Source organism: Ananas comosus, linkage group 3 (assembly GCF_001540865.1).
Source record: "Ananas comosus cultivar F153 linkage group 3, ASM154086v1, whole genome shotgun sequence".
Classification (NCBI taxonomy): Eukaryota; Viridiplantae; Streptophyta; class Magnoliopsida; order Poales; family Bromeliaceae; genus Ananas; species Ananas comosus.
Genome location: NC_033623.1, coordinates 2,068,979 through 2,094,760, shown reverse-complemented (window position 1 = coordinate 2,094,760; position 25,782 = coordinate 2,068,979). Strand labels below are relative to the sequence as shown.

The window sequence follows — 25,782 nt, the reverse complement described above, 5'->3', positions numbered from 1 at the left end:
CCAAACAACTATTATTTGAAAAATTTTTCCTTTTAGTACAAACCAAATATCAAAGGTTCATAAGATTAATTTTCTTCTAAAAATAATTTTTTTTTTAATTTTGCGTGGAACCAAATATACCCTTATATAAAAAGTCTACCTTATGTTTTTCAAAATTAAAATTTCAGAGAAAACATTTTTTATGTTATTTTTTTTCCTCAAAAAATGAACTTCTAAGTAACCAAACAAACATTCCCTAGCTCAGAAATAGTATAGAATGGATCACTTACATATTATAAGTTGGCATGATCCAATCAATAATAATCCCTTTCAGAAAATTACTCATTCCATCATAATTTATAAAAATATATTTTTATTATATATTTTTTTAAAAGACATAATTGATTTGCTAGATTGAGCTGATGTGGTGCTANAATTATTCTTTGAAAATTTGTTTTCTTTTTGTACAAATCAAATATCAAAGGATCATAAGATTAATTTTCTTCTAAAAATATTTTTTTTTATAATTTTGCGTGGATCCAAATATGCCTTTATATAAAAAGTCTGCCTTTTGTTTTTCAAAATTAAATGTTTTGAGAAGATTTTTTTTTTTCCTTAAAAAATGAATTTATAAGTAACCAAGCAAACACATGCTGGCATAGAAATAGTTTAGAATGGATCACTTACATATTATACGTAGTATGACCCAATCAATAATAATGCCTTTCTAAAGATTACTCATTCTATCATAATTTATAATAAAGATATATATTTATTATATATTTTTTTAAAAGACATAATTAATTTGCTAGATTGAGCTGACGCGGTGCTACTGTTTCATAGAATACTCCTCTCTAGTTTGGAAAAAATTCTAGAATTCACTAGTTATATTAGGAACAATTATAGTCAAATAGTTTATTTTAAGTTTGTTTATCCTATCACAATTATAAAAAAATATTTTTATTATAATTTTTTTAAAAAGACGTGATTGATTTGTTGGATTGAGGCGACATAATACTACTATTTCATAAAATACTTTTTTATTTAGTCAGAAAAAATATTTTAGAATGTACCAGTTATATTATTAGTAATGTGGCATCCCAACCAATCAAATAATTTTTTAAAAATTTATTTATTCCATAATAATTATAAAATTATATTTTTATTATAAATTTTTTTTTTAAAGAGACGAGATTGGTTGGCTGGATTGAACTGACCGTGGTGCAACTGTTTTACACAATACTTACTCTCTTCCTCGAGGAATTATATACTGTCATATTTGCACCACGTCATCAATAACAAGCCAATCATATTCCTCTTTTTCAAATAAAAATACAATAAAAATATTTTTTTATAATTATAATGGGATATATATTTCTAAAAAAATATATTTGATTGGATTGTTACGCCACGACATCAATGCACCCGTTGCATTTTAGAATTTTTCCTCTTCCCCGGACCCTGGGTGGAGAGTGCTGACGTGGCATTTTTCAATTGGACCAGCTCGGCAACTTCATCCTCGCCCTCTGTTTTTTTTTTTTTTGTTTGGGGGCCATTTTGGGCGCGCGAGAGTCGTGTAATGTGGAAAAAAAATCTCTCAAACCCTACACTATTATGTGCACACATCATTGCGACATGGATAGAGAGAGATAAGGTGGCGGAGGAGACGACGAAGGGAATCGAAAATGGAGGCTAGAACGAGCATTCTCGCTCCTCCCAATCTCCCACGAGCCCACCTCAGAAACCCTAGCTCCACTTCAGGTAGCTGTTTTCTAATTTTTCTTACAATTAATGGCTCAAAGTTGAGTTTTTTGTGTGTGTGTGTGTGTGTGTGTGTCCATAAGAAGGGTTTTTTGTTTTTCCTCTGATTTTTGAACAAGTTTCTCTGATTTTAATGCGCTAAGAGATACCCTAGTCTCACTTCAAGCAGCTGTGAACTAAACCCTTTCCTTTTTTTTTTTTTCTTTTCTAATTTTACCTACGATTAATGGCTCACAGTTGAGTATTTTGTCCGTAAAAAGTTTTTTTTACTCTGATTTTTGAGCAAATTTCTCTGATATTTATGCACTTAGTGAAACCCTAGTCTCACTTCAGTAACAGTGAACAAAACCCTTTTTTTTTTTTTCTAATTTTTCGTACAATTAATGACTAACAGTTGAGTATTTCGTCCGCAAAAATTTTTTTACTCTGATTTTTGAGCAATTTTCTCTGATATTTATGCACTAAAAGAGAAACCCTGGTCTCACTTCAGTAGCAGTGAATTAAAACCCTTTTTTTTTTTTTTCGTAAGCGTACAATTAATGGCTCAAAGTTGAGTATTTTGTACGTGAAAAGGTTTTTTTTCCCTCTGACTTTTGAACAATTTTTTCTGATTTTTACACACTTAGGAAAACCCTAGTCTCACTCCAAGCAGCTGTGAATTAAACCGTTTTTTCTTTTCTAATTAATCGTACAATTAATGGCTCAAATTTGGCATTTTTGTCAGAAAAAGTGTTTTTACTCTGATTTTTGAACTATTTTCTCTGATTGTTATCCACTAACCCTATCTCCACTTAAGGTTGGTATGAATCAGTCCTTTTTTTTAAATTTTTTTCCTACAATTAATGGCTTTAAGTTGAGTATTTTGTTCATGAAANAAAAATACAATAAAAATATTTTTTTATAATTATAATGGGATATATATTTCTAAAAAAATATATTTGATTGGATTGTTACGCCACGACATCAATGCACCCGTTGCATTTTAGAATTTTTCCTCTTCCCCGGACCCTGGGTGGAGAGTGCTGACGTGGCATTTTTCAATTGGACCAGCTCGGCAACTTCATCCTCGCCCTCTGTTTTTTTTTTTTTTGTTTGGGGGCCATTTTGGGCGCGCGAGAGTCGTGTAATGTGGAAAAAAAATCTCTCAAACCCTACACTATTATGTGCACACACCATTGCGACATGGATAGAGAGAGATAAGGTGGTGGAGGAGACGACGAAGGGGATCGAAAATGGAGGCTAGAACGAGCATTCTCGCTCCTCCCAATCTCCCACGAGCCCATCTCAGGAACCCTAGCTCCACTTCAGGTAGCTGTTTTCTAATTTTTCCTACAATTAATGGCTCAAAGTTGAGTTTTTTTTTGGGGTCCATAACAAGGGTTTTTTTTTTTTTTTTTTTTTTTTTTTTTTCTCATCTGATTTTTGAACAAGTTTCTCTGATTTTAATGCGCTAAGGGATACCCTAGTCTCACTTCAAGCAGCTGTGAACTAAACCCTTTCCTTTTTTTTTTTTTCTTTTCTAATTTTACCTACAATTAATGGCTCACAGTTGAGTATTTTGTCCGTAAAAAGTTTTTTTTACTCTGATTTTTGAGCAAATTTCTCTGATATTTATGCACTAAGAGAAACCCTAGTCTCACTTCAGTAACAGTGAACAAAACCCTTTTTTTTTCTAATTTTTTGTACAATTAATGACTAACAGTTGAGTATTTCGTCCGCAAAAAGTTTTTTACTCTGATTTTTGAGCAATTTTCTCTGATATTTATGCACTAAAAGAGAAACCCTGGTCTCACTTCAGTAGCAGTGAATTAAACCCTTTTTGTTTCCTAAGCGTACAATTAATGGCTCAAAGTTGATATTTTGTACGCGAAAAGGTTTTTTTCCCTCTGACTTTTGAACAATTTTTTCTGATTTTTACACACTTAGGAAAACCCTAGTCTCACTCCAAGCAGCTGTGAATTAAACCGTTTTTTCTTTTCTAATTAATCGTACAATTAATGGCTCAAATTTGGCATTTTTGTCAGAAAAAGTGTTTTTACTCTGATTTTTGAACTATTTTCTCTGATTGTTATCCACTAACCCTATCTCAACTTAAGGTTGGTATCAATCAGTCCTTTTTTTTAAATTTTTTTCCTACAGTTAATGGCTTTAAGTTGAGTATTTTGTTCATGAAAAAAGAAAAAACCTTTAAGTGGACAAAAAGCTTTTTTTCTCCTTATTTTTGAACAATATTCTCTGGTTTTTATGCACTAAGAGAAATCCTTTTTTTTTTTTCCCCTAATAGACCCTTTTTTTCTATTTTTCTTACAATTAATGGCTCAAAGTTGAGTTTTTTGTCCACTTAAAGGTTTTTTCTTTTTTCCTCCCTCTGATTTCTTTTGAGTTATAGTGGTCTAAAGACTAAATACTGAAGATTTGAACACTTTTCTCTCATTTTATGATGCACTGTAGAAGCTTCTCTTCCATTTGTGTGGTTTAAAATGACACTCATTCTTTTAAATTCTTGTACTTGGGTGGTGTTATACTTGAGTGAGTATAAGTTGTTTGCTTGTTTTCCACACATGGTCCACTCATTTTTGAAGTATATTGCATTGTTTCTCAGTTCCAAGTACCTTGGATTCCTTCATAGTGTAGATGTTTGATCGGTTTTAGATGGAGTTGGCTTGTTTCTTGATTTTGTTGAAGGGCTCGGGCCCAATCCGAAAGCTTTGAGCTGATAGGTGGAGAAACCTCTCAAATTCTGACACGCTCCCTTAACACGTGATAGGCTCAGAAATGTATTTAACGGACTTAATTTGACCAATATATGTTCAGCTTTTAACATTATTCTACTATTGAAGAGTCAGTTATCCTATTACTTAGTATGGTTCACATTAGCATACTATTTCATGCCGAATAGTCCAAGAAACTTGCCTCTAAGGAGTCAAAACAAAGTAAAGATTATGCCATGACATATCAAATGCTAGGAAAAGCTCTCTCACTATTTTTATCGTGCGTTTTATAGTTGGATATAGCATTCTTTTGAATTCTTGGGGAACCCTTTATATTTGAAAATTTCCCTTCTTGAAGAACACGGATCTGTGGCTCAAATGGTATCCTACCTTATCAACGATCAATGTTTCAATTAGTGATAAGTTCCTCAAGTTAATTTGCACCAGAATCACTGAACTGGTAGAAACAGTTTGACATACACACCAACACACCATCTACAACAGTCACTTCTGTTTACCCTTCAAGTAGATAGAGGTTGCACTTAGTTTTGAAATTAGCCAATTCTCCACCTACAGGATTCAATCTGTTTGCACAGTTTTGTTAGCCGGCAAAAACTGCGGTCTGCAACCCATGATAGTATATGTGTTTTATTTGCGCATTATTTCAGCTTAATTTATTCTCAAAGTTCTAAATCATTCTGTTTAATCTCAGAAAGAGGTTGTCATTTCTTCTTTGTACATTATTGATAATTGTTGAAGCTTCTAGATGCTTTAATATGATTATATTTGTCAAAATCAATTTAGAAGATTACAAGCTTTCTTATGCTTTTTCAATGTGGTAAAGAGAAGGTTGTACGTCTAATAGGTTGCTAACTATTTGAGGTATTGCTGCAATTTTTTCAGCATCAGGAGAGCAATATTAGCTTAAAAGAACATTTAAGGACCTTTTCATCAAATTCTATGAAATAGCTTTTGTAATTATTATTTTTTGTAACGAATTCGGATTTTGCAGTTCCAATGATAAGTGAGCATGCAAGCCGGATTGTTACCTCGATGACAACATCATCTCTTGTGCATCGTCTTCCTGCATCACTTCTTTCATTGGAACAACATCATGATCGTAAAGATTACTACTTAAAGGAAGAAAAGGTTTCCCAGGTAATGCTCCTTAACTGGCACTCTTGTTTTGAAGAAACCATGGTACACTCAGATTGGAGATATCTGTTAGACGGATAATCCACTTAGAAATTGATTGTCAATTTACAAGGTTGAGCACTGCTTCAGGGTTTCTGGATTTTATATTTCCTCAGCCTTTTGAGAATAAATGTGAAAGAAGATTTCAAATATCAGTTTGGGTGATAGTTTATAGAAATATCAGATTTATAAGTTTCCTTGTCCGCTTCCTCAATTCTAAATTTTTTTTCAGTCTTGTGAAACGACAAATTTCTTTGAAAGTTTAAGTTAATAGAGAACAGTGTTTTAATCCATTATACATAACAAGATGATGATTAAGACTAGTCCTCTAATGTTTTTAGTATTCAGTTATAGAGATATAGAGTCATTCTCGACATCTTTGATCCTGGTTGCAGTAGGCAATTATTTAAATGCTAGTCAGCACAGTCTGTGCTGACCATGCCGTACTGTGCCTGTCTTAAACTGGCTCGATTCACCTTAGGTATCAGTGTGGACATTTGGCAGTACATTAGATTTTCTGGGGTTTGGTTTCTGTTTGTTAAAAATACTTTTCCGCCCCTTACAAGCGACGTGCATCATGCATGTCAGCATGGCAGTATGCCTTATTGTATTGTACTGACCTGTTGTTGGTATGGGCATGTGCTAACAACCAAGGCACTTGAAGTTAAATCCTTGGCGGTATTTTGTTCCATATAAATTGTGCAGTAATCAGCATCCATCTGCTTTAAGTTCTCTCTCTCTCTCTCTCTCTCTCTCTCTCTCTCTCTCTCTCTTTTAAAGAGAGTTCACACCTTAACAATTTATGCTTACTGATTGCAATTGTTTGAGTATGTCTTGTTGATTCATGCCAAGGTCCATTGGAACTTTAACTCGAGAAAATATTCTGATCTACATGATTAATGACAAATTAACTTCGCAAATAACGTCATTCAATTGAAGGCAACTCTGGATAAACAGAAAGTTGGGGATAGCAAACCTCTTTGTGAAGAAAATGAAGAGTATGAATTTGGCCAATATCTGGAATATTTTCAACGCCAACTTATTTCTCGTCCAGGACTCTGGTACACAAACTATTCTTTTTTTTTTTTCTTCAGTAGAGATGTCTATTCCTTTAACTGTATATAATGCTGTTTTATAATTTTTTTTGGATTTCTGCATTCACTTTTTTCATATCAGGCCACAACCTACAATAAACAAGGAAAATACTACTTCAATCATGTCTAAAGAGCTGTCTGTACATCATAGCAACTCCACTAAAGTGGCTGAATCTATACAATTGGGGAACAGTCCAGATTCTTTATCACCAGCTGTTGTTCTGAGTCTTGCCAAGAAAGCCATGATGGCCACGAGGAAAGCCACCTTATTAGCACAGAAATCCAACATTTTATCTGCTGTGCTGGATGAGCAACATTTTTCTGGGTTAGTTTCTCACTACTAATATCTTCCCTTTCTTTTTACACAGTAATTTTAGCTGTTTCTAATCGCATTTGTGCAATTATAATACGATGTAACCAGTGTGTCTGACAAAGAATTTAGTGAGGAGATTTCAATCAAGAAAGGAAAAATTGTTAAATCAAAACGATTATTGGAGAGGAGGTCCAAGAAACGAAAAGCCTCAAAAAGTCCAAGCAGCATTGGTTATGAAGTTGCTAGTTTGAAGAGCATTGACATAAGCAAGAAGATTGATAAGCGTCTTGATTCCAATGATCCTCTTAAGCTGTTCTTGCGGGGGCCGGAGACGAAGCAATTATTAACATTAAAAGAGGAAAAGGACTTGATTATTCAGATACAGGCATGTTTCTACTCCCTGATTTGACCGGAATAATGTATTGTTTTAAATGGTGTCTGATAATATGACCCGTAAACAGGATGTTATTAGATTGGAAGGAGTTAAACAGAGACTTGAGCTTCAGTTTGGTCATGAACCAACGCTTGCTGAGTGGGCTCGGTCTGTTGGCATGAGTTGTCAAGTTCTGCAGTCGTGCCTTTGTTCAGGAAGGCGCAGCAGAGAAAAGATAATCTATGCTAACTTCCGTCTTGTGATACATGTAGCTAAACAATATGAGGGAAAGGGTCTCAGCCTTCAGGATCTTCTGCAGGTTGTTTATCTGTTTCTTCTTCTATACATTTGATATTGCACATTTTAGCAACAGAGATTCTTCTTTTGTTGTCCTACTGTCACTTCTGAAGTATGCTGAAACTGTTGCAGTTATATACTTCCTAAGTTAAGAATCTTAAGACTAGTCAAGTAATACAAAAATGGCACTCTTATATGCTATTAGTTTGTTTGGGGAAATAATTGTTGCACTACTATTTTTCGTTCCATTTGATGACCAATGTCTTACAAATATAGCTGAAATTCATGGCGAGTAATGTTATAAGTTGTATTGCTATGAAACCATCCATTTTGTTACCATCGTCCATTCAATTCTGAATCAATTGTAAGCTCACAACTAAAGTCATTACACACCATGACAAGCAATGTGAAACATCAATCAATAGGTGTCAGACTACGAATATTTTGTTACTGAGAGTATGTAATTTGGCTCTTTGTAAATGTGGATTATTCTAAAAATAATGTGTTCAAAATTGGCTGGGTGCTATATTTCTTTTGTTATGGCTTTTGCAGTTGGAAACTTTAACCTACGCAGCTTACTTTGTTGTTATCTTTATATAATTTATTTTTTGTTTTAGTAGTTCCATACTTTGTTGTTCTCAAAATATGTCTTGATTTTACTTCGTCATGTCATGCAATTTTGAAGCATAATGAGCATCTGCTACTGTAGGAGGGAAGCAGAGGCCTGATTAAGAGCTTGGAGAAATTTAAGCCCCAAGCAGGATGCAGATTTCCGAGCTATGCGTACTGGTGGATACGCCAATCTATTAGGAAGGCCATATTTCAACATTCTAGAACAATTCGGTTGCCGGTATGAGCATGATTTCCTTTATTACTTGTTTAAAGTGATAAGATGGGTGATCTTACTTCCGTATCAACTGAAACCTGATGCTTTCCAATATTTTGCAAGTTTTAAGTCTTCTTGCTACAGTGATTAGTTTTTATTTCGCTTCTGCATATTTTTCAAGGCTTTCCTTTGAATGCTTTATGTGTTCCTAGTTAATATATCTGTGGTGAAATGCTCAGAATGGATAGAGATTTCTGGGAAGGGAGGTGTTCGATTTGAGAGCTATCAATATTGCAACCCTGTAAGAGACAAAAATCTAAAATTATCTTGCAATTTCTGGGTAAAGGATCTTGCCTTTACTGACTCCTGGTTGTAACGAAAAAAGGAATTGGGGTTAAGAACGCTAATATCTAATCCATTAAGAAGTGAGGACATGTTATAAGGGAACGAACCTTCTCTTTATTCAATGCATGTGAAACACTATGTTATTCTAGGCGATCTCTTTGCTGCCACCTGTTCAAAAGTTAGCTTCTCATTTGTGCTATTATGCATTTTCTTAGAATATGACATTTTCTGCAGGAGAATGTATTCGGACTTCTGAGGAAGGTAAAGGCTGCAAGGAAACTGTATATACAAGGAGGATATCTGCCAGCAAATGAAGAGATAGCTAAATGTGTCGGAATCACGTCCCAGAAGCTGGAAAGCCTTCTATTAAGGGCTAGAAACCCAGTGCCCATTCGAAAACGTGTCTGGACAGATCAGGACGTCACTTTGCAGGTACCTTTTTCAGTTATCATTCACCGCAAGTAAACAACTAAAGATCCTCTCACCATCTACTTGTGTATTCATAGCCCTTGTTTCGACTATGACCTGTTTTCCTCCTATTATTCATAGTTTCAATGATTATGGTGTAACAGCCTCTCTTCACAAACTCAGGATCTTTGCTTTATTTAGGCTTCCGTATATCTTATGCATATTCGGTATTTTTCGCCTGGCTAGATGCCTAAAGAGTTCTCACATCATTGATGCTCACAGGAGATCACTGCAGATCCTGAGGTTGAAATCCCTGATCTAAACATATCGAAGGCGATGATGAGAGAGCATGTGCGCAACTTCCTCAGAATTCTCAACCCTAGGGAGAGGAAAATAATCCAATACCGATTCGGTATTCATGACGGTGAGCGGAAATCTCTCACAGAGATTGGTCGCATGTATGGCCTATCGAAGGAAAGAGTTAGGCAGCTGGAGAGCCGCGCTTTGGACAAGCTAAAAGAAAGCCTTCCGAGCCAAGGGCTTGAGGCTTATCTCCACTTGCTAATCTAAGAGGTCTAGGTACTCTTCACCGTGCGCCCTCTGAATTTTATTTTATTTTAATTTTTAACTATAAATGTTCATAACAAACTAATATTTCTGTAATTAGCTAATATGTACTTCTCTATTGACTGTATATTCATTCAGTTCTTGTACATCTCTCATTGATTTTGGTAAACAATTACTTGTTATATAATACACAACTATTGGTGGAATAAATGGCTTCCTAGTGTTCTTCTAATCTCTTTTTACAGTTATATGTAACCTTTTTGAATCTTCATGCTGAAAATATCTTGATTTTATCAACAGATGCCAAAGATTCGGTGAAATCGACAAAATCTATTACCATTCCCTAAATATAATTGATGGTTTTTTGTGTACAATGTACTTGTTATGGATATAAATGAATCAGATTGTTTAACCTCACAGTTTTCAAAGAGTTCGCAATTCAAATTTCATCTACATCAAAGGATGAACAAACCTCTCTATATATATGAGTTTGTTGTTGCAGAACCTTTTTATTTGGGTAAAGTTATTGTAGTAACTAAAACCAATGAAATAAATAAATGCTTCTGGATTAGGATGATATTTTTGTTAAGTAAATATCATCTGCTATTGTAATTCTAGTTAGGTTTTTTTTAATGGTAAAACTTGGTTTGAGCTCGCAGAGTTAGTTTGAGCTACAGCTCAACTGAGTCTGACCATATAAATTTTTTGAAGTTTTTATATCCATATTTTAAGATTTATCCCCATGGTGTTTTAGTTCACTTCAAGTTGAATATAAATATTAAAAACGTCATTATTTGGTAGCTGAAGCTTAAGGAGAATATCGGTTGTTTCACATTTTCAACATTTTCAACATGCTGATATTTTCAAATAGCTTGAGATTTTAGAGAACATTGGTTGTTTCATATTTTTAACACTTTGTCGTCCTTGCAAATATCATATTTATTATTTGATATTTGATGACAGTTTCTAACTCATAAGCACAGCTTGATGGATATTAGATCAAGCCTAAACTTGTTCTTTTTGCACAATGAAAACCCTAATTCTATCACAATGGTTATATAGTGCAAACACTCTCCCAGGCTGCAGAATTTTAGGGTTCCCAATGGAAAACCAGAGAAGAAAACTAAATACAAAATGTTTGTCAATTTGGCTTCTCAAGAACAACCAAACTATGGTCAAAAATTGATTGGATATATTCACCCAAAACAGATGATGCACACAGATAGTTTTGCCTTTTGAGTTCCCATTACAGAGAAAATAATAGCACGCAACACCATAGAAAGAGAGAACAACAATACCTTGATTTACGAGGAAACTTAATAGTAGGATAATACAAAGAATCAACTCAAGTTTTGTATAATTTTCGAGAGAGCCGAGTACGTGCCGAAGGCAGAACATACAACTCCTACGGCGATAATCACGATACAAAATATTGCCTGCAGGAAAAAGAAAAAGAAAGTCATCTGAATTTTAGCTAGAGAGAAGCTTTTAGTTTTGTGATTCGAGTTTATTTACTTCATCTTCGCAAGAAGCATTACTGACTTTCCTTTTCTCATGAGACATAGAACAAAATATGAGATGGACGATCGATAAAACTACACTGAAACACATATTTGTACTTTGTTCGACTCAATTTCGTGTGCTACAGGGTAACTAAACTGGAAAAAACATGTCATTAAATAGCCATTCTTGAAATCATATTTGTATAAATCATCCATTAAAGATAAAAATGTCACAGTTAAACAGTTACTGGGAAGATACTTTGAACTACATTAACTTGGTGACCTAGATTGGGTCGATTTTTTGCTTGTAGAATAAGTACGTGAAACTCCGAAGCAAAACATCTAGTAGGATAAATGATCTATGTTTTATGATCTTTAATATATGTCTAGTTAAGTGTCCATTTTGTTAAACCTCAGAATATGATTACATAATTACCACCCTTTGGAAATGCCTTTAAAGTTAATGACACTTCACAATGCCACAACATTTGGTGTTTTTTTTTTTTTTCCTTTTCCTATATTCAAATGACATGTATTATTATGAAAATCGCTAATGAATATGCTAGACACAAAAGGAAAATCAGATCACACCACTAAGAATATCAGGAAATACGATATTAAAGCCGATGAACCTATAGATGGTAAAGATATCGCAACCGAAGGCGGATGAACTAATTTACTTCAATGGTGCTCTTCTAATGCTCTCTAGAGCTTAAACTGTAGAAAATGCCACTCCATGTGACTTGAATTTGTTCAAGAACCTTTCCGAAGTTAATGCAAAAACTAGAATCTTTAAACTAATAACTACGCCATTTCAATTAGCAAAGTAATCACAAAAAGTCATATTTAAAAAGTCATCATTGCATTAAAATCAAGATATAGTTAAGAAGCATCATCAAACCTGTAGCCACGAAACTTTACTCTTGAGAATGCCCAAAAAGCAAGCACATGGTAGAATTAGAGTCTGCCCACAAAGAAATTTTTAGTCCTAGTGCATAAAAATATCAAATATCGAAGAAAACAGTGAGGAAAGGTACTTACTACAAGCATGGTAAGAAAAGATCCAACTAAAGCCATCACAAGTCCTGATCGCAAATGGAATCCAAGTAAGAAGAAAAATAAGTATATAAGGTTTATTATCCAAAGGCTTGCTTATTTGAAAGATTAAATAGAATAAATCTTCAGTATTCTATGTTTGGGAATTTGACGATACTTCCTATTGATCTCAAAAATATAATTACAAGAACGGAGAGCGGTAGGGGAAAAATAAACTCACCAAAGAAAGGAACAGAAAGAGCCACACACAAGGTGGAGATCACCAGTGCTGTTCTGATGATGATAGCATACATATGTGTTTTCCGATGACTCGATGGTATCAACTCCTCGAGACTCAGCGCCATAGGAGTTATGGTTAATGCATATGTATTTACCAGTTAAGGAAAAGGAAAGAACTTTCATCTCAAGATCATCAAATGTTTATTAAGAATGTTCTGAAAAATAACAATATCGTGAAAATGTTTCATTGTAATTCAATGTACGCTAAGTAAACTTTTTCTTCTTTTTGCATTCGTGCTTATTATTGAACATAGAAGATCATTGAAGTAATTGAGAAAGAAAAGGAAATTAATTAAAGAAAGGATATTTAGTAATAGGGTTCACCACCTGCAACATCATTGACCACGAAAAGAATATCTTAGTATGAAGGTAACTTTGTATTCGAATAAAGAATGTAAAAATGCAACAAATGCACAAAGTTACCAAAGTGTCGTAATCCTACATTTTTGTTATTTTCTTTTGTAATATATGGTAATCCAACAAATGCACGAAGTTACTTATTTCTTCAGGTTTGCATAGGATTGTGCTGTTCGATAAAGTGCTTGGGACAGACAAGGTCATTGCCATGTAAGCATCAAAATCTTGGTTCATCTAGATACAAAGTTCTTGATACTCTACCGTACATGCGGAGATAAGGACTTCTTGATACCCTTAGACAAGATGTGATACACGAATTCTGATTTTCATACCCAAATCAACACATGAGAAGGCTATGTTTTACACGATCTATTAGTGGTTTAATGTTCTAACTACTACTGCTTATTTTGCATCTTTCCATCATCACTAATACTAGGGCGATATGAAGAATATGAGATTTTCAAGTCGAATGATTTAAAAATGTGTAGAGCTCATAAATTACTTGGTGCATATGTTGCTGTTCTTAGTTTCAGTGCAGAAATGATATAGTTTCAGTGCAGAAATGATAGAATGCTGCTTAATTTTTCTGGGGCCATCTAACTAATCTTCAAAATTCTGGATAGCAGAATAAAAAGCAGCAACATAGTAATAGATAAACACATTACCGTAGTCCACACGGCAATCTTCGAAGCCACCAGGTTGTGGGGCATGTTGAGAGTGAACTGAGATTGTGTCGATTCACCGAACATAGTGTACCCCATCACAGCAACTCCGGCGAACATCACAGTGCATATTGCAAAGCTAAGTGAAAAATACCATGAAGCTTGAGTTAGTTATATTGCTAAATCTACTAATGCGAAATCGATTTAATGTGGTGAATATAATTTAGACAAATACCTAGAAAAGAGAACTGAGGGATATTGGTTGGGTTTCTTCAGAGAGGAGTATATGTTTGGGAAAACTGCGTGTCCCGAATAGCAGTATCCGTATAATCCAATGGCAATAGGAATGCCAGAGAGGTTCAATGTAGAACCCTTGTTCTGAAAACCGACATGATCGACTAGTCCAACCCAGAACAAGCTGATCATAACCAATATAGATGCGATGACTCCTCCCGCTGCCAATGCAGAAACAAGGATGATGTTAGGAGATTATATATAAGAGAGGAAGCAAATTAAGCACGCAGATTAACTACACATAAGATGTCACTTACATAACTTTTAACATCTTTCAAAATTTTCCTTAGGGGAATGAGAAAACATGTTATATATATGGTTTCAAGATAGTTAGTGGTTACTCGCATTAACGTACTAGCATAAAAACATAAGCATAGCTCTTACGTATGGCGCTTTCGCTGAAAGTAAAGATACTGGAACAAGCAATGTAAGTGAAACCTGATAAAATCTAGTGAACAATAATATGCTCAATGTCATAACTCTTCTTTACTCGATATACTTCATTTAGGGGGCGCTTGGGTTGATGAAGTTGCAATTCTGCTGTAAATCAAATTTATTAAAAGTAGAGACATTAGTCTTGCCATCCATCGTGAGAATACCAAGAAGAACCGGCAGGCAGACACGGGCTTAAGTTCTTGAAAACAAGTTTTCTTTGAAATAGTCCAAAGTCATCTTTCATAGGGAATCTCAAAATCTAGCATACAACTAAACAGTGACTCTTCCCGATATTATCCTAGTTAATGGCAAGATCGATATTTTTTCTCTTACCGGACATAATTCCAACCGAACTATACACTTACGCTAATCCAAACACCCCCTTATTTGTGTCTCTCCTTGTTTTGCTGCATGTCTTGCGGTGTGTTGTTTAGTTTTGTTTTTGGTTTTGTTTTTTTTTTTTGAGTGATAGGTAGCATGCTAACCGCTTCGTTTATTTCATTTAGAAAAAAACTTAGCTGGAAATGTGAATCAACTAGGATTCGAACTTGGGACCTCGGGTACTAACCACAAAGTCTTTTGTCACTTGCTCTAGGGACGGTTGGTACGTTGTTTAGTTTTGTTATTTTTCACCTTTTTACATGAAAGAAAAAAGAAAGGTGTTCAATCACATTAATGGCAACTCATAACACCTGCCTTTATATGAAAATAAGAGGAAAGTAGAGACAACTAACACCTGACCAAAACAAAATGGAAATGAGCAGGAAGAGCAATAGTTATCTGAATGTAAACAAATAAACAAAACAGTGTACAAATACAAGAACAATATTTAAACGGGCCTAGAGCGAATATTAAGCACGATTAAGACAAAAAGATTAACGACAAGTAAATGGTGGCTCACCTGAGATGTAACTAAGAATGCTTAGATCGCGGAGCCAGGTAGTGGGTAGTACCACAAGAGTGGTCAGGATGGCAAAGAGTAATTTAGAGTTTAGATGCAGGCCACCCATGTCTAAGTGTGCATTTGGAAATAAAGAAGATAAATTGTCGCTTTCTAGAATTATATACTCAACACAACAGGCCTGCAGAAACAATGGATAGAAACTAGTTCAGCATTCAAATATTTATCGATTCAATGAAGACTACATTTTTAAAGTTCCATTTCATTTGCCAGAAGAGAATTTGATGGGATACTATGAAATCAATTCATTCAACAAAAGCTACTATTTTGAAAGACTTCAGTAAGACAAAATTTTGAATTGGAAAAAAAGAAAAGGACTTCGATCTAAAAATTTGTCATAGTGAATTAGACAAACATTTTAATTTCAACAACTGTATGAATGAATGAACATTAATTTAATGGTTAATATTAAAGGGATCATATATCTGTACTTACATACAGTTCGATGTAAAGAATAATCTGCAGCAAGAAACAGAAAACTGAAGTGTGTCAGCTCCATTAACTTAACAGCAATCAATATTAATAAGAGGAGGGGAAGGTTAAAAAGGCTACTGCAGGAGAAAACTCACTGAAATGGCGATTCGACCGACAGTGCCAAATGCGGCCTGACCGATGTCTGGGTATGTCTCGAGGCCTTCCTGACTGTCGAGGCATTGGCGAAGGAGGATGCCTGTGTACCACGCAAGCACCGCGAATAAAAAGAGTATAGAGAGACCGAGCCAACCGCCTTCTTTTACTGCATAAGGGGTCGAAAGGATCCCGACTCCGCAGAGGACATTTATTCCTACAAAGTAATGGTATAAATCATTGTAAATGGAGAACATGAGAATACATTTATCTGAAACAGTAATTCATATTTTTGTAGAAATTACACTGGACTCAATTAGCAATTGTATCGATAAGCGTAGGTTCCTATTGAAATTGTCAAAAAAACCTGACAAATTTGAATCATATGGCAATATGCCAATGACAATTTGGTGAATTGTAACACTTTGTTCTCTGGATATAAATTTGTTCTGATGTGTAGATGAGAGAATACTTCTTACTACAAATCTACTTTAGAATCTAGGATACTTTTAATCAGAACATCATCCAATTATTCAAAAAAGCTAGTAAATACATCCTGATTTGGATACAAATGTCAAGAATCAGATTTTCTGATTAAGTGTCTAAATATAAAATCCCATCTGGAATACAGAAGTACTTTTAATATTTCTATCCTACAATGTTATACAATTGCGGTTGCTTAAGCTTTTCAGGTTGATGGTTTAGACTCGACAAACTAATATTTTGGGCTTTAGCATTTTGGGTCTGTGGTTTGGAGTCTGTAAGTCCTTAATACTAATAGATTAGGTCGTTACATAAGATATAAATGAAATTAAAAGTGAAGAAAATTAAACCATTTCTTTTCATCCCATTTTGTCAAGGGCAAATTGCTATACTAGTCCCTAAACTTCTAGTCAAATTTCATTTTGGCTCTTCAACTTTTAAATTCGACTTTTAGTGATAATGCAATTTGTTCTCAAACTTTTAAATTCGACTTTGGAGATCTTAAACTTTTAATAATATTTGGCTTTGTCCTTACATTGAAGTAAAAGTTTTAATTTCTATATGCTGTTACGCTATGAATCTATCAGCCCACCCTCCATTATATGCAGTGCATGAAATATGAGAAGTAAAATTAGTCGTTTATCTTTACTGATTCAATTAGTCTACTATTTGCCCCAATTTGGGAATCATTATATCCTCCCTATTCATTTGGACATACTACTAGAAGATGCTACTAAGAAAATCTTCTCATAAAACTATGGTTATGAATCAGATGATATTTTAGTCCTCAAATTTTAATTTGCATTCGAACTTTTGGATTCTTGCAATTAAGTCCCACAATCGAATTTAACAGTCTAAATTTTAATGCATCGTTAATATAAAAATAATGTGACATCTTAATAAATAGTGCATCAGTAATCATAACGCTGCTATGTTATTTTTACATTAGTGATATATCAATATTTAGTTAATTAAATTGAGTTATAAGACTTGATTGTAACAATTCTATAAATTCGAGCCAATAAATTAGAATTTGAGCACCAAAGTGTCACTATCCTCATAGTTTGAGGGCCAAATGTGCAATTTACGCTTACTTTTTTTTATAATAAGCTGGGTCTTAAATACTCTTATTTTACGAACACACTAGAGAAGATTCCGTCACCGACCTAGTAGGTTGACACTTAAAAAGCTTTTTTATTTAGGGAACCAAATATAAAAGCATGAAAAATTATTTTTTGTAAAAAAATATTCAGTGAAAAAAATTTACATTTTGAAGTGTATTATTTGTAGAAAAAAACAATTTTTTATCAATATTTGTTTGCTCAAAAGAAAAAAAATTTCGTTTGTTTGGTTCGATGAAAAAAATAAATAAAAAAATTTTACATAGCTTGAGCTTCGTGTTTGTCCCTCTATTAATAAATTTGGTTCGTTTTTTATCCAAAAACAATGAAAAAAGAAAACTTCAATTGTTTTTCCCAAATCCATAAAATATTTTTGTGAGATAATATTTTATATCGAACCAAACAAGCAGGAAATTATTTTTCATAGTAAAAATAATTTATTGATTTATTTTACACTGAACCAAAGGTCCGCTTAAGGTAAATTGCATGTTTGGTTTTCAAACTATAAGATAGGTGACACTTTGGTCCTCAAACTTTAATTTATTATAATTTCTGACTCAAATCCTATTTTAGAATTGTTACAGTCAAGTCCTACAATTTAATTTAGTTAACTAAATATTGATATATCACTGATGTAAAAGTGGTATAGCAATGTTATAATTAATGATGCATCAATGTGATAATTAAAATGTTACATCACTATTATACCAACGATACATCAATATTTAGTCAACTAAATTAGGTTGCGGAATTTAATTGCAACAATTCTAAACATCAAACTAGAAATATAACAAATTAAAGTTTAAGAATTAAAATATCACGGGTCTCATAATTTGAGGACCAAATGTGCAACTTACCCTATTATTTATTATCTACCTCTTAAAATATGATATGTTATAATGCGATTAACTTTGGTATTAGTATTACATAATTTATTTATACCTAATTTATTACCGGTATAAAATTTTTTTGAGAGAGATATGTAGCACCCTACCCGCTTCGTTTATTTCAATTAGAAATAAACTTAGCTGGAAATGTGAATCAACTAGGATTCGAACTTGGGTCTTGGGTACCAACCACCAAACCTTTTGCCACATACTCTAGGGATGGTTGGTATTATCAGTATAAAATTGAAATTGTCTTGAGCCATAAAATTAGATGTAGAAACAAAATTGAGCTCCCATAATATAAGAATCGTACTTAAATCATTTTTTTTTCAGTAAAAATGATGGTATTAATAGAGCCCATATTATTATTGATTAAAAAAACATATAAAATTATTATGTAAAATAATATTATAATAATTATCTTTGTATGCTTTGCGAGTGGGGCCCACCTATGTTATTATTTTGGATGCACAATTATGAGGACCCATTTTGATAACACAGAGAGGCCACCTAGACGGTTTCATAGGATAGATTCATTAGGGTGTATCTATGGATGAGACATAAGGATGTGAGTTGTACAAAGCATCCGCCGCTTATAGAAAACGATGTAAATAGAAGGTTTTTTTTTTTTTTTTTTTTTTTTCTCTAAAAAAGCTCTAGCTCTATAAGGTATTTTAAGGGTGTTTATAATTCAAAATTCGTACTTAAATTTTTGGCTTTGAATTTTGGTTTGGCACCAAGTCGCTCTTCACCGGTCCTAATTGGGTGCGAAAGATACATTGTGGGAGTTTTCATAGCATAGTTATGAGTGCTACCGCAAAAAATATTGAAAAATAAAAACAATTGTTTATATATTTCTCTAAAATTTTAAATTTTTTTATTTACTCTTTTAGNATTTTGTTAGTGAATTTTTAGACGGTAGTTATTTCTGTGAAATTACTATTTCGCTCTTTTAAATATACTTTTCTACCCTCGCTAACTTTTCTTATTTATTCTTAAATAAGAAACAAAAAAAGTATTTTGATTTTTTTGCTCTTTCACATGTATCCCTCTAATAGTCTAACATCAGCAATTTCTTATTTGTAATTTAGGGACAAAAGAGATATTTTGATTTTTTTAACTTTGATAAAAATTTAATTTGGATTTAATTCGAGACAACTTAACAGGTACTAATAATGAAAATATTTTTGAATAACGAAAAAATTTTACGAGAAATATATTTGAAATAAAAAAAAATAATATATATTATATGCAGAAATTTTAAAGGGTATATAAGTAATTATCCCTAAAAATTAATACTTTCTTCCCCTACAGTAACAAACAGATGTTCAAAGTGGGTGGGTATTTCATTTGACTCCGAACCGTTGGATCCGACTATGATCAGAGAGGGAAAGTGATCTACTTAAACTATCCAAGAATTAATGTGTGTTCGTTTCACCAAAGCGGAGATACGTAAAGCAATTTTCGACCATAAATGTTCACGTTCGTTGCTTGTTTATCGTAATTTTATCTTCGGTTGAGACTTTTAGGTAATTTCTACTTAAATTCTAGTTCATCCGAAAGTCTACTTAATGCACGTCTGGTTTGACTAGACCAATGGCGGCTAGCTTAACCTGGTCGTCACTGAACTAGGATCAAAGTGAATTTGCCCAAATAGAATGAACGAACACTCAGATCAATGCTCAAACGACGACGATAAAGCGATGATCGCGATAAAACGTACCGTTGATCACGGCTTGAGTGTAGGTGCACTGGCGAGGCGGCAGCGGCAGTTCATGCGACACTTTCGGCCGCGCCTTGTCCTCGGGGATGCTCTGCAGGGAAGTCCTCCGCGAAGGGAAGCGAGGAATCAGAAGGGACTGTGAGCTCTTCCTCTCTTCCTCCTCCTCCTGCTGCTGCTGCTGCTCCTCATCAGCTGTGGCGGTCGTCGGCAATAGCGGCTTGATCAGCGATTGCTCCGGCGTGTGCTTGCCTCGAAATGAGGAGCTGAGGAACGAGCTCGAGAGCCGGCTCAGTGTCGGCGTGCCCAAGAAGCTGATGCTCGGCGGCGTCACACTACTGTACATGTCAATCGATTGCCTGCAACCAAACAAAAAGGAAAAAAAAAAAAGGTAGAGTAGAACTTAGTTACATTTTTAACAATCTATAAACTAAATCAAGTGTAGTGTGGTAACGTATGCATATTTGAATTGCAAGAAATTGAAAGCGAAAATGTTTGATCCTTTTTGTTATACGTAGAAGTGATAAATAGAAAGCAAGTGTATATATATACACTTTAACTAACAACCATATTAGTATATACAATCATATTATTTCAAAGTTACCTTTTATCTTTGTAACATTTTGAATACCCAACGGTCCAAGGAACATTGAATTAATTACCATTTCCTAGCTAAGCTGTTGAAAGACATTATTGTCGCATATAGCCATTTAAACTCTCAAAAATTCATATTTTCCACCAGAGCTTTTAAAATTTTGCAATTAACCATCTAAATTCATGTTTTAGAGTTACAAAATGGCTAATATTAACCAAATAATCAAAAAAATAATAAAGACACATAAATTCTTTATAAGTATGATCAATTTTAATCCATAAAAGTGGTTTTTCGCAACAAAGAAGACTTTTTTATATCCTTGTCACGCATTCTATATTATTTCTTGACTAATTTATCACTATTAATCAATATAAATTGATAAAATAGAAATCTAAGTGGTTAATTGTAATCTCTCTCTCAAAAAAAGTGGTTAATTGTAAAATTTGTAATATTTGGACAGTAAATATAAAATTTTGAAAGTTTAGATGGCTATCTGCAAATGAATGAAAATTCGAGCGGTTATGATGCACTTAACCTAATCTTCCTCATTGAATTAGAAAATAGAAAATGGGCATCATTCGATCTAAAGAGACGATGAGAGATAAATGGTAGTTTAATCTTCCTTCAAACAAAGAGAGGGGACATTACATAACTATTGTAGGTATTATATTAACTTCACATATGATGTATGTGTCTATATCTATATCTATCTAAACTATATATAAAAATACGTATTTTAAATTTTGGTGTGTCGACAGACTCATTTTAAAAAATATATATAAGAATAAGAATAGAAATATAAATATATAAGAATAAAAATCTATGGGAATATATACGTAATGAAACAAACTTTAATTATAAAATAAAACAAACTTTTATTTTTTCATATATTTTCTTTTAGATGAATATTTTTAGATTATCTCACTTTTATCTACTTATATTAAGTTATTATATTTACTTTTTATTAATTGCAACTAACAATCAAATTTGAATTTAATTTCAAATATATATATATATTTTAATCTTATTTAATTTAATATTTTTATTTTATAGAGTTAAATTGTAACCATACATTAAATATTTTTGTATATTTTTTGAATTTTAACAAACTCAAAATTTTAAGTATGTGTTCTAAAATAAAAGTATCGAAATTTTAATATACCTTTAATTCAAATTTTAAAATTTAATTTTAATCCACTGAAATTAAAACTTTTTAATTGTTAATTCAAATTTTATACCCAAAATTAAATTTAATTCATGATCTAAACTCAAATTTTATAAAATAAAAAAAGAACTATATAATTATTGCTGGCAACAACTATTTAAATTTGAGTTAAAATATAGTAAATACTTTCTAATAGCATATAATAGATGATTTACTTTTTTAAATTTAAATTTTTATTATAAAATTTTGAATAAATATAATGCACAAATTTAACCTTATCACTGATTTAACGAAAAAATTAACAAAGGGATAATGGAAAGGAAAAAATGAAATTACATGATACTAAAGTGATACATTTTAAATCACAGAACACTAAAGTGAGAAAATGCGAAGGATCTACCGTGAAATAGGATGTAAGTAATAATTTATTACATGAACTAAAATGTAACAACTGTAAGAGTTTAAGGGTCACTATTGTCAAAATTGAAAGTTCCAGGATCAAGATGAAACGCGAACGCAAATTCAGGGACTAACGGTGCAATTTACCATACATGTACGCTAAGCTGTATCAATATTAATTGACACAAGATTCAACGTAACTGGACCAACATTTTAAATCATTTAAAAGTTGTTGCAAATATAATCTGGTGTGGAATAGTAAATCGTGTTAGATACTTCATTTTCTTTATTTATTTTTTTTTTTTGGGAAAACTTCAAAACCCTCCCGTGATTTCGCACTTTTTTATTTTAGTAACCTTTGATTTAAAGTGTATCAAGTTAGTACCTTGTGGTTTCGCATTTTCTCACTTTAGTACCCTATGGTTTCAAGTGTATTAAGTTAGTACTCTATGGTTTTATTTTTGTATCAAGTTAATATTCTGTAGTTTTATTTTTGTATCAAGTTAGTATCCTATGTTTTATTTTTCTCCGAATGAAATATTAAATTACATAGTACTAAAATAAGAAAGTACGAAACCACAGAATACTAACTTGATACACTTTAAACCACAGGATACTAAAGTGAGAAAATGCGAAACCATAGGGTACTAACTTGATACACTTTAAACCAGAGGATACTAAAGTGAGAAAAAGTGAAACCATATGGGGTGTTTTGAAGTTTTCCTTTTTTTTTTTTTCCTCCCTATGATTATAAACTAATTATTCATACACACAAGGCTCCACGTCCTACATGGGCCCATTTTATATTTTTTATATAGTTTAGAGCCTAATACAAGCTTAATCATTGACCACAAAATAATTTTATAGTACTCCTTTGAAATGCTTAATTGTGGGAAAAAAAACAAACTTTGCCCCTAATTAGTCTTAAAATATTTCGGCACTAATTAATCTTATCTAATCTAGCTTATATAAAACTCACAAATCCAGCAATAATGATATTCCAAATGTTTTTTTTTTTTAAAAAAGATAGGTAGCACACTACTCGTTTCATTTATTTTATTTAGAAATAATCTTAGCTGGAAATGTAAATTAACTAGGATTCGAACTTTGGATCTCGGGTACCAACCGTCAAATTTTTTGCCACTTGTTCTAGAGACGGTTGGTAATGATATTCCAAATGTTAAAACTAATTCTGAATTATTTTTGAGCTTGATTTTTCTATAAAAGTGTATGTAAGAAAAACTAGCGTATGGGGCAATCACGCCGCTTATTTGAGATAAGAAAAAAAAAAAGGACGGTTCAGATCAGATTGTGCCTATCTCATATGGGTTGTGGGAAAGCTTGTGTACAGAATTTTTCTGTGTGCGATGGTAGGCCAAATGTTCGCAAAAAGATCAGGAACTGAAATTATTGTTATTTAATAATTGATTAAGTATGGGTCTGAAGGGTTCAGAAATATATATTTGGATAAATGAAAATAATATATATATATATATATATTATATTTATATAGTATATATATATATATATATAATATATATATATATATAAAAAGCCGTATATAAATTTGGGTCTGTCGACAGCCCATTTTTCGGCGGAAAAATTAGGGGCCATTTTTCGGCGGGAAAAATAAGTTCTCTATAACAGATTACTGATGTGAAAATCTTAAAATATAATTTTTCTATTTAATTCAAAAGTAAGTTTTCTATAACAGATTACGGATATGAAAATCTTATAAAAGAGATTTTTTTATTTTATTTTAAATATCTTTTTTAGATTTATCTATTTAATTTCAAAATATATTTTCTTTTTAAGATAACGGATTTTATTTTTCTATTAATTTCAAAAATTTATTTCTAACATATTTTATTTTCTATTTAATTTCAAAAGTAATTTTTGCATTAGAGATTATTATTAATTATTTATCATTAAAGCATATTTTTTTAATAGCGTGATTTATTATTTTAAATTTTTTAAATACATATTTGGCAATCATATAAAATATGGCCTAAATTAAAAATAATTTTAAAAAATTATAACTTTTTCTAATATTATTACGTGCTATTGCACGTACATTTTACTAGTAATATATATATATATATATATATATATATATATATATATATATTATATATATTCTATTATTTATCGAAATGTCAACTAATAAGAGATTGGATTTCCATCTCTTGCTTTTTAGAGAGGGAAAAAAAACCATTTGAAATGTCCTCTCAACTTACTTTTTATTAACATTCCTTAAATTTTAATCTATTTTATTTTATATTTCAAATATTTTAAACTTTCCTAATTTTACAAAATTTAATAACCTTCAATGTTTTTAATTAATTAGTAAATAAATAAATATAGAGCAATTATAATTAAATTTAGAAATTTTTTAAACTTTAATTAAACAAACGCCGATTTTTTTTTTTTAAAAAAATCTGAGAGACCTATCTAAAAAAGGGATGTACTTGAGGGAGTTTACGTAAATTGTAACCGAAGAAAATACTAAATTAAATAACATCTAATATTGGCTAAAATTAAGGATTTTCCACGTCAGCTTGAGCTGTAAACAGCGAAACCACGAGGGGGCAAAAATAATTACTTAATACGCCGTAAAACACGGGTCCAAAATCGGCGATGTATTATTCTCAAAATAGAAAATCGGCGCCGAATCCATCGTAGCCACCGACTTCAATAACGACTCCGACGCGCACGGCGTCGAATCGCCACGCTCGCTCGCGATGGAGATCGAGATCGAATCAGAGCCGTTGGATTCGGAACGGAGCGGCGAGATGGGGCGGAGCGTACCTGTAGCTCTGCGGCCACTGGTGCGAGGTGTACGAGCTCGGCCTACTCCGGCGGGGGCTCTCCGCCGGAGACGACGACGACGACGAGGACGACGACGAAGAAGAAGAATCCTCGCCGTCCGATTCGTCGCCGTCCCCCATCGCACGGCCCTCCTCCGCCGTCGCCGTCCCCTCCTCCGCGTCCGCCACGTGGTCATCGTCGTCGCTCTCGATGAAGATGCTCTTCTCCGAAGCCGAGTTCTCCATCTCTCTCTCGCCTCCGCCTACAAATTCAAATCCCCCAAAAAATGGAGTAAAATCGCGTTTAATTCGAAAAAAAACGAGTATTAGGGTTTGGGAGAAGGATCGAGAAGCGAACCTTAAAAAAAAAATTAGAANATATAAAATTAATTAGAATATTTTTTTTATCATCACGTAATAACTTTTATTATTTTATATTATTATATTAGCCGTGCATCCCACGGGTGAAAAGCTAGTTTCTATCTAAAATAAAGCTAAAATATAAAGAACTTCCTAAATATCTTTTTTTTTCACTTCCTCCTAGCCACCCGATTTTCAAAATCCTATGTTTCACTCCCTCAAAAATTCAAATTGATGCACTTAGTCCACTTCCTTCAGGATTTC

The 25,782-nt window shown here is 32.8% G+C and overlaps 2 protein-coding genes across 3 annotated transcripts; one reads left to right on the top strand and one right to left on the bottom strand.

Annotated features, from left to right (window-relative positions):
- On the top strand, positions 1,546-10,007 carry LOC109708030 (RNA polymerase sigma factor sigF, chloroplastic). Of its 2 annotated transcripts, none has more exons than XM_020229595.1 (9): positions 1,546-1,740; positions 5,464-5,609; positions 6,585-6,706; positions 6,822-7,064; positions 7,161-7,437; positions 7,514-7,744; positions 8,432-8,572; positions 9,128-9,325; positions 9,584-10,007. In XM_020229595.1, exons 1-9 carry the CDS (start codon positions 1,665-1,667, stop codon positions 9,869-9,871), a joined length of 1,722 nt encoding a protein of 573 aa, XP_020085184.1. In that variant the 5' UTR covers positions 1,546-1,664; the 3' UTR covers positions 9,872-10,007. The 2 variants fall into 2 exon arrangements, with proteins under 2 accessions (XP_020085184.1, XP_020085185.1); XM_020229596.1 differs by lacking the exon at positions 1,546-1,740 and adding an exon at positions 2,879-3,048.
- On the bottom strand, positions 11,020-25,535 carry LOC109707888 (vacuolar amino acid transporter 1-like). The gene is made up of 13 exons (XM_020229414.1): positions 25,517-25,535; positions 25,160-25,421; positions 20,196-20,551; positions 15,984-16,198; positions 15,850-15,873; positions 15,355-15,535; positions 13,960-14,179; positions 13,728-13,863; positions 13,013-13,032; positions 12,647-12,792; positions 12,412-12,455; positions 12,272-12,334; positions 11,020-11,304 (listed from the first exon to the last, which is right to left on the bottom strand). Exons 2-13 carry the CDS (start codon positions 25,402-25,404, stop codon positions 11,209-11,211), a joined length of 1,746 nt encoding a protein of 581 aa, XP_020085003.1. The 5' UTR covers positions 25,405-25,421; positions 25,517-25,535; the 3' UTR covers positions 11,020-11,208.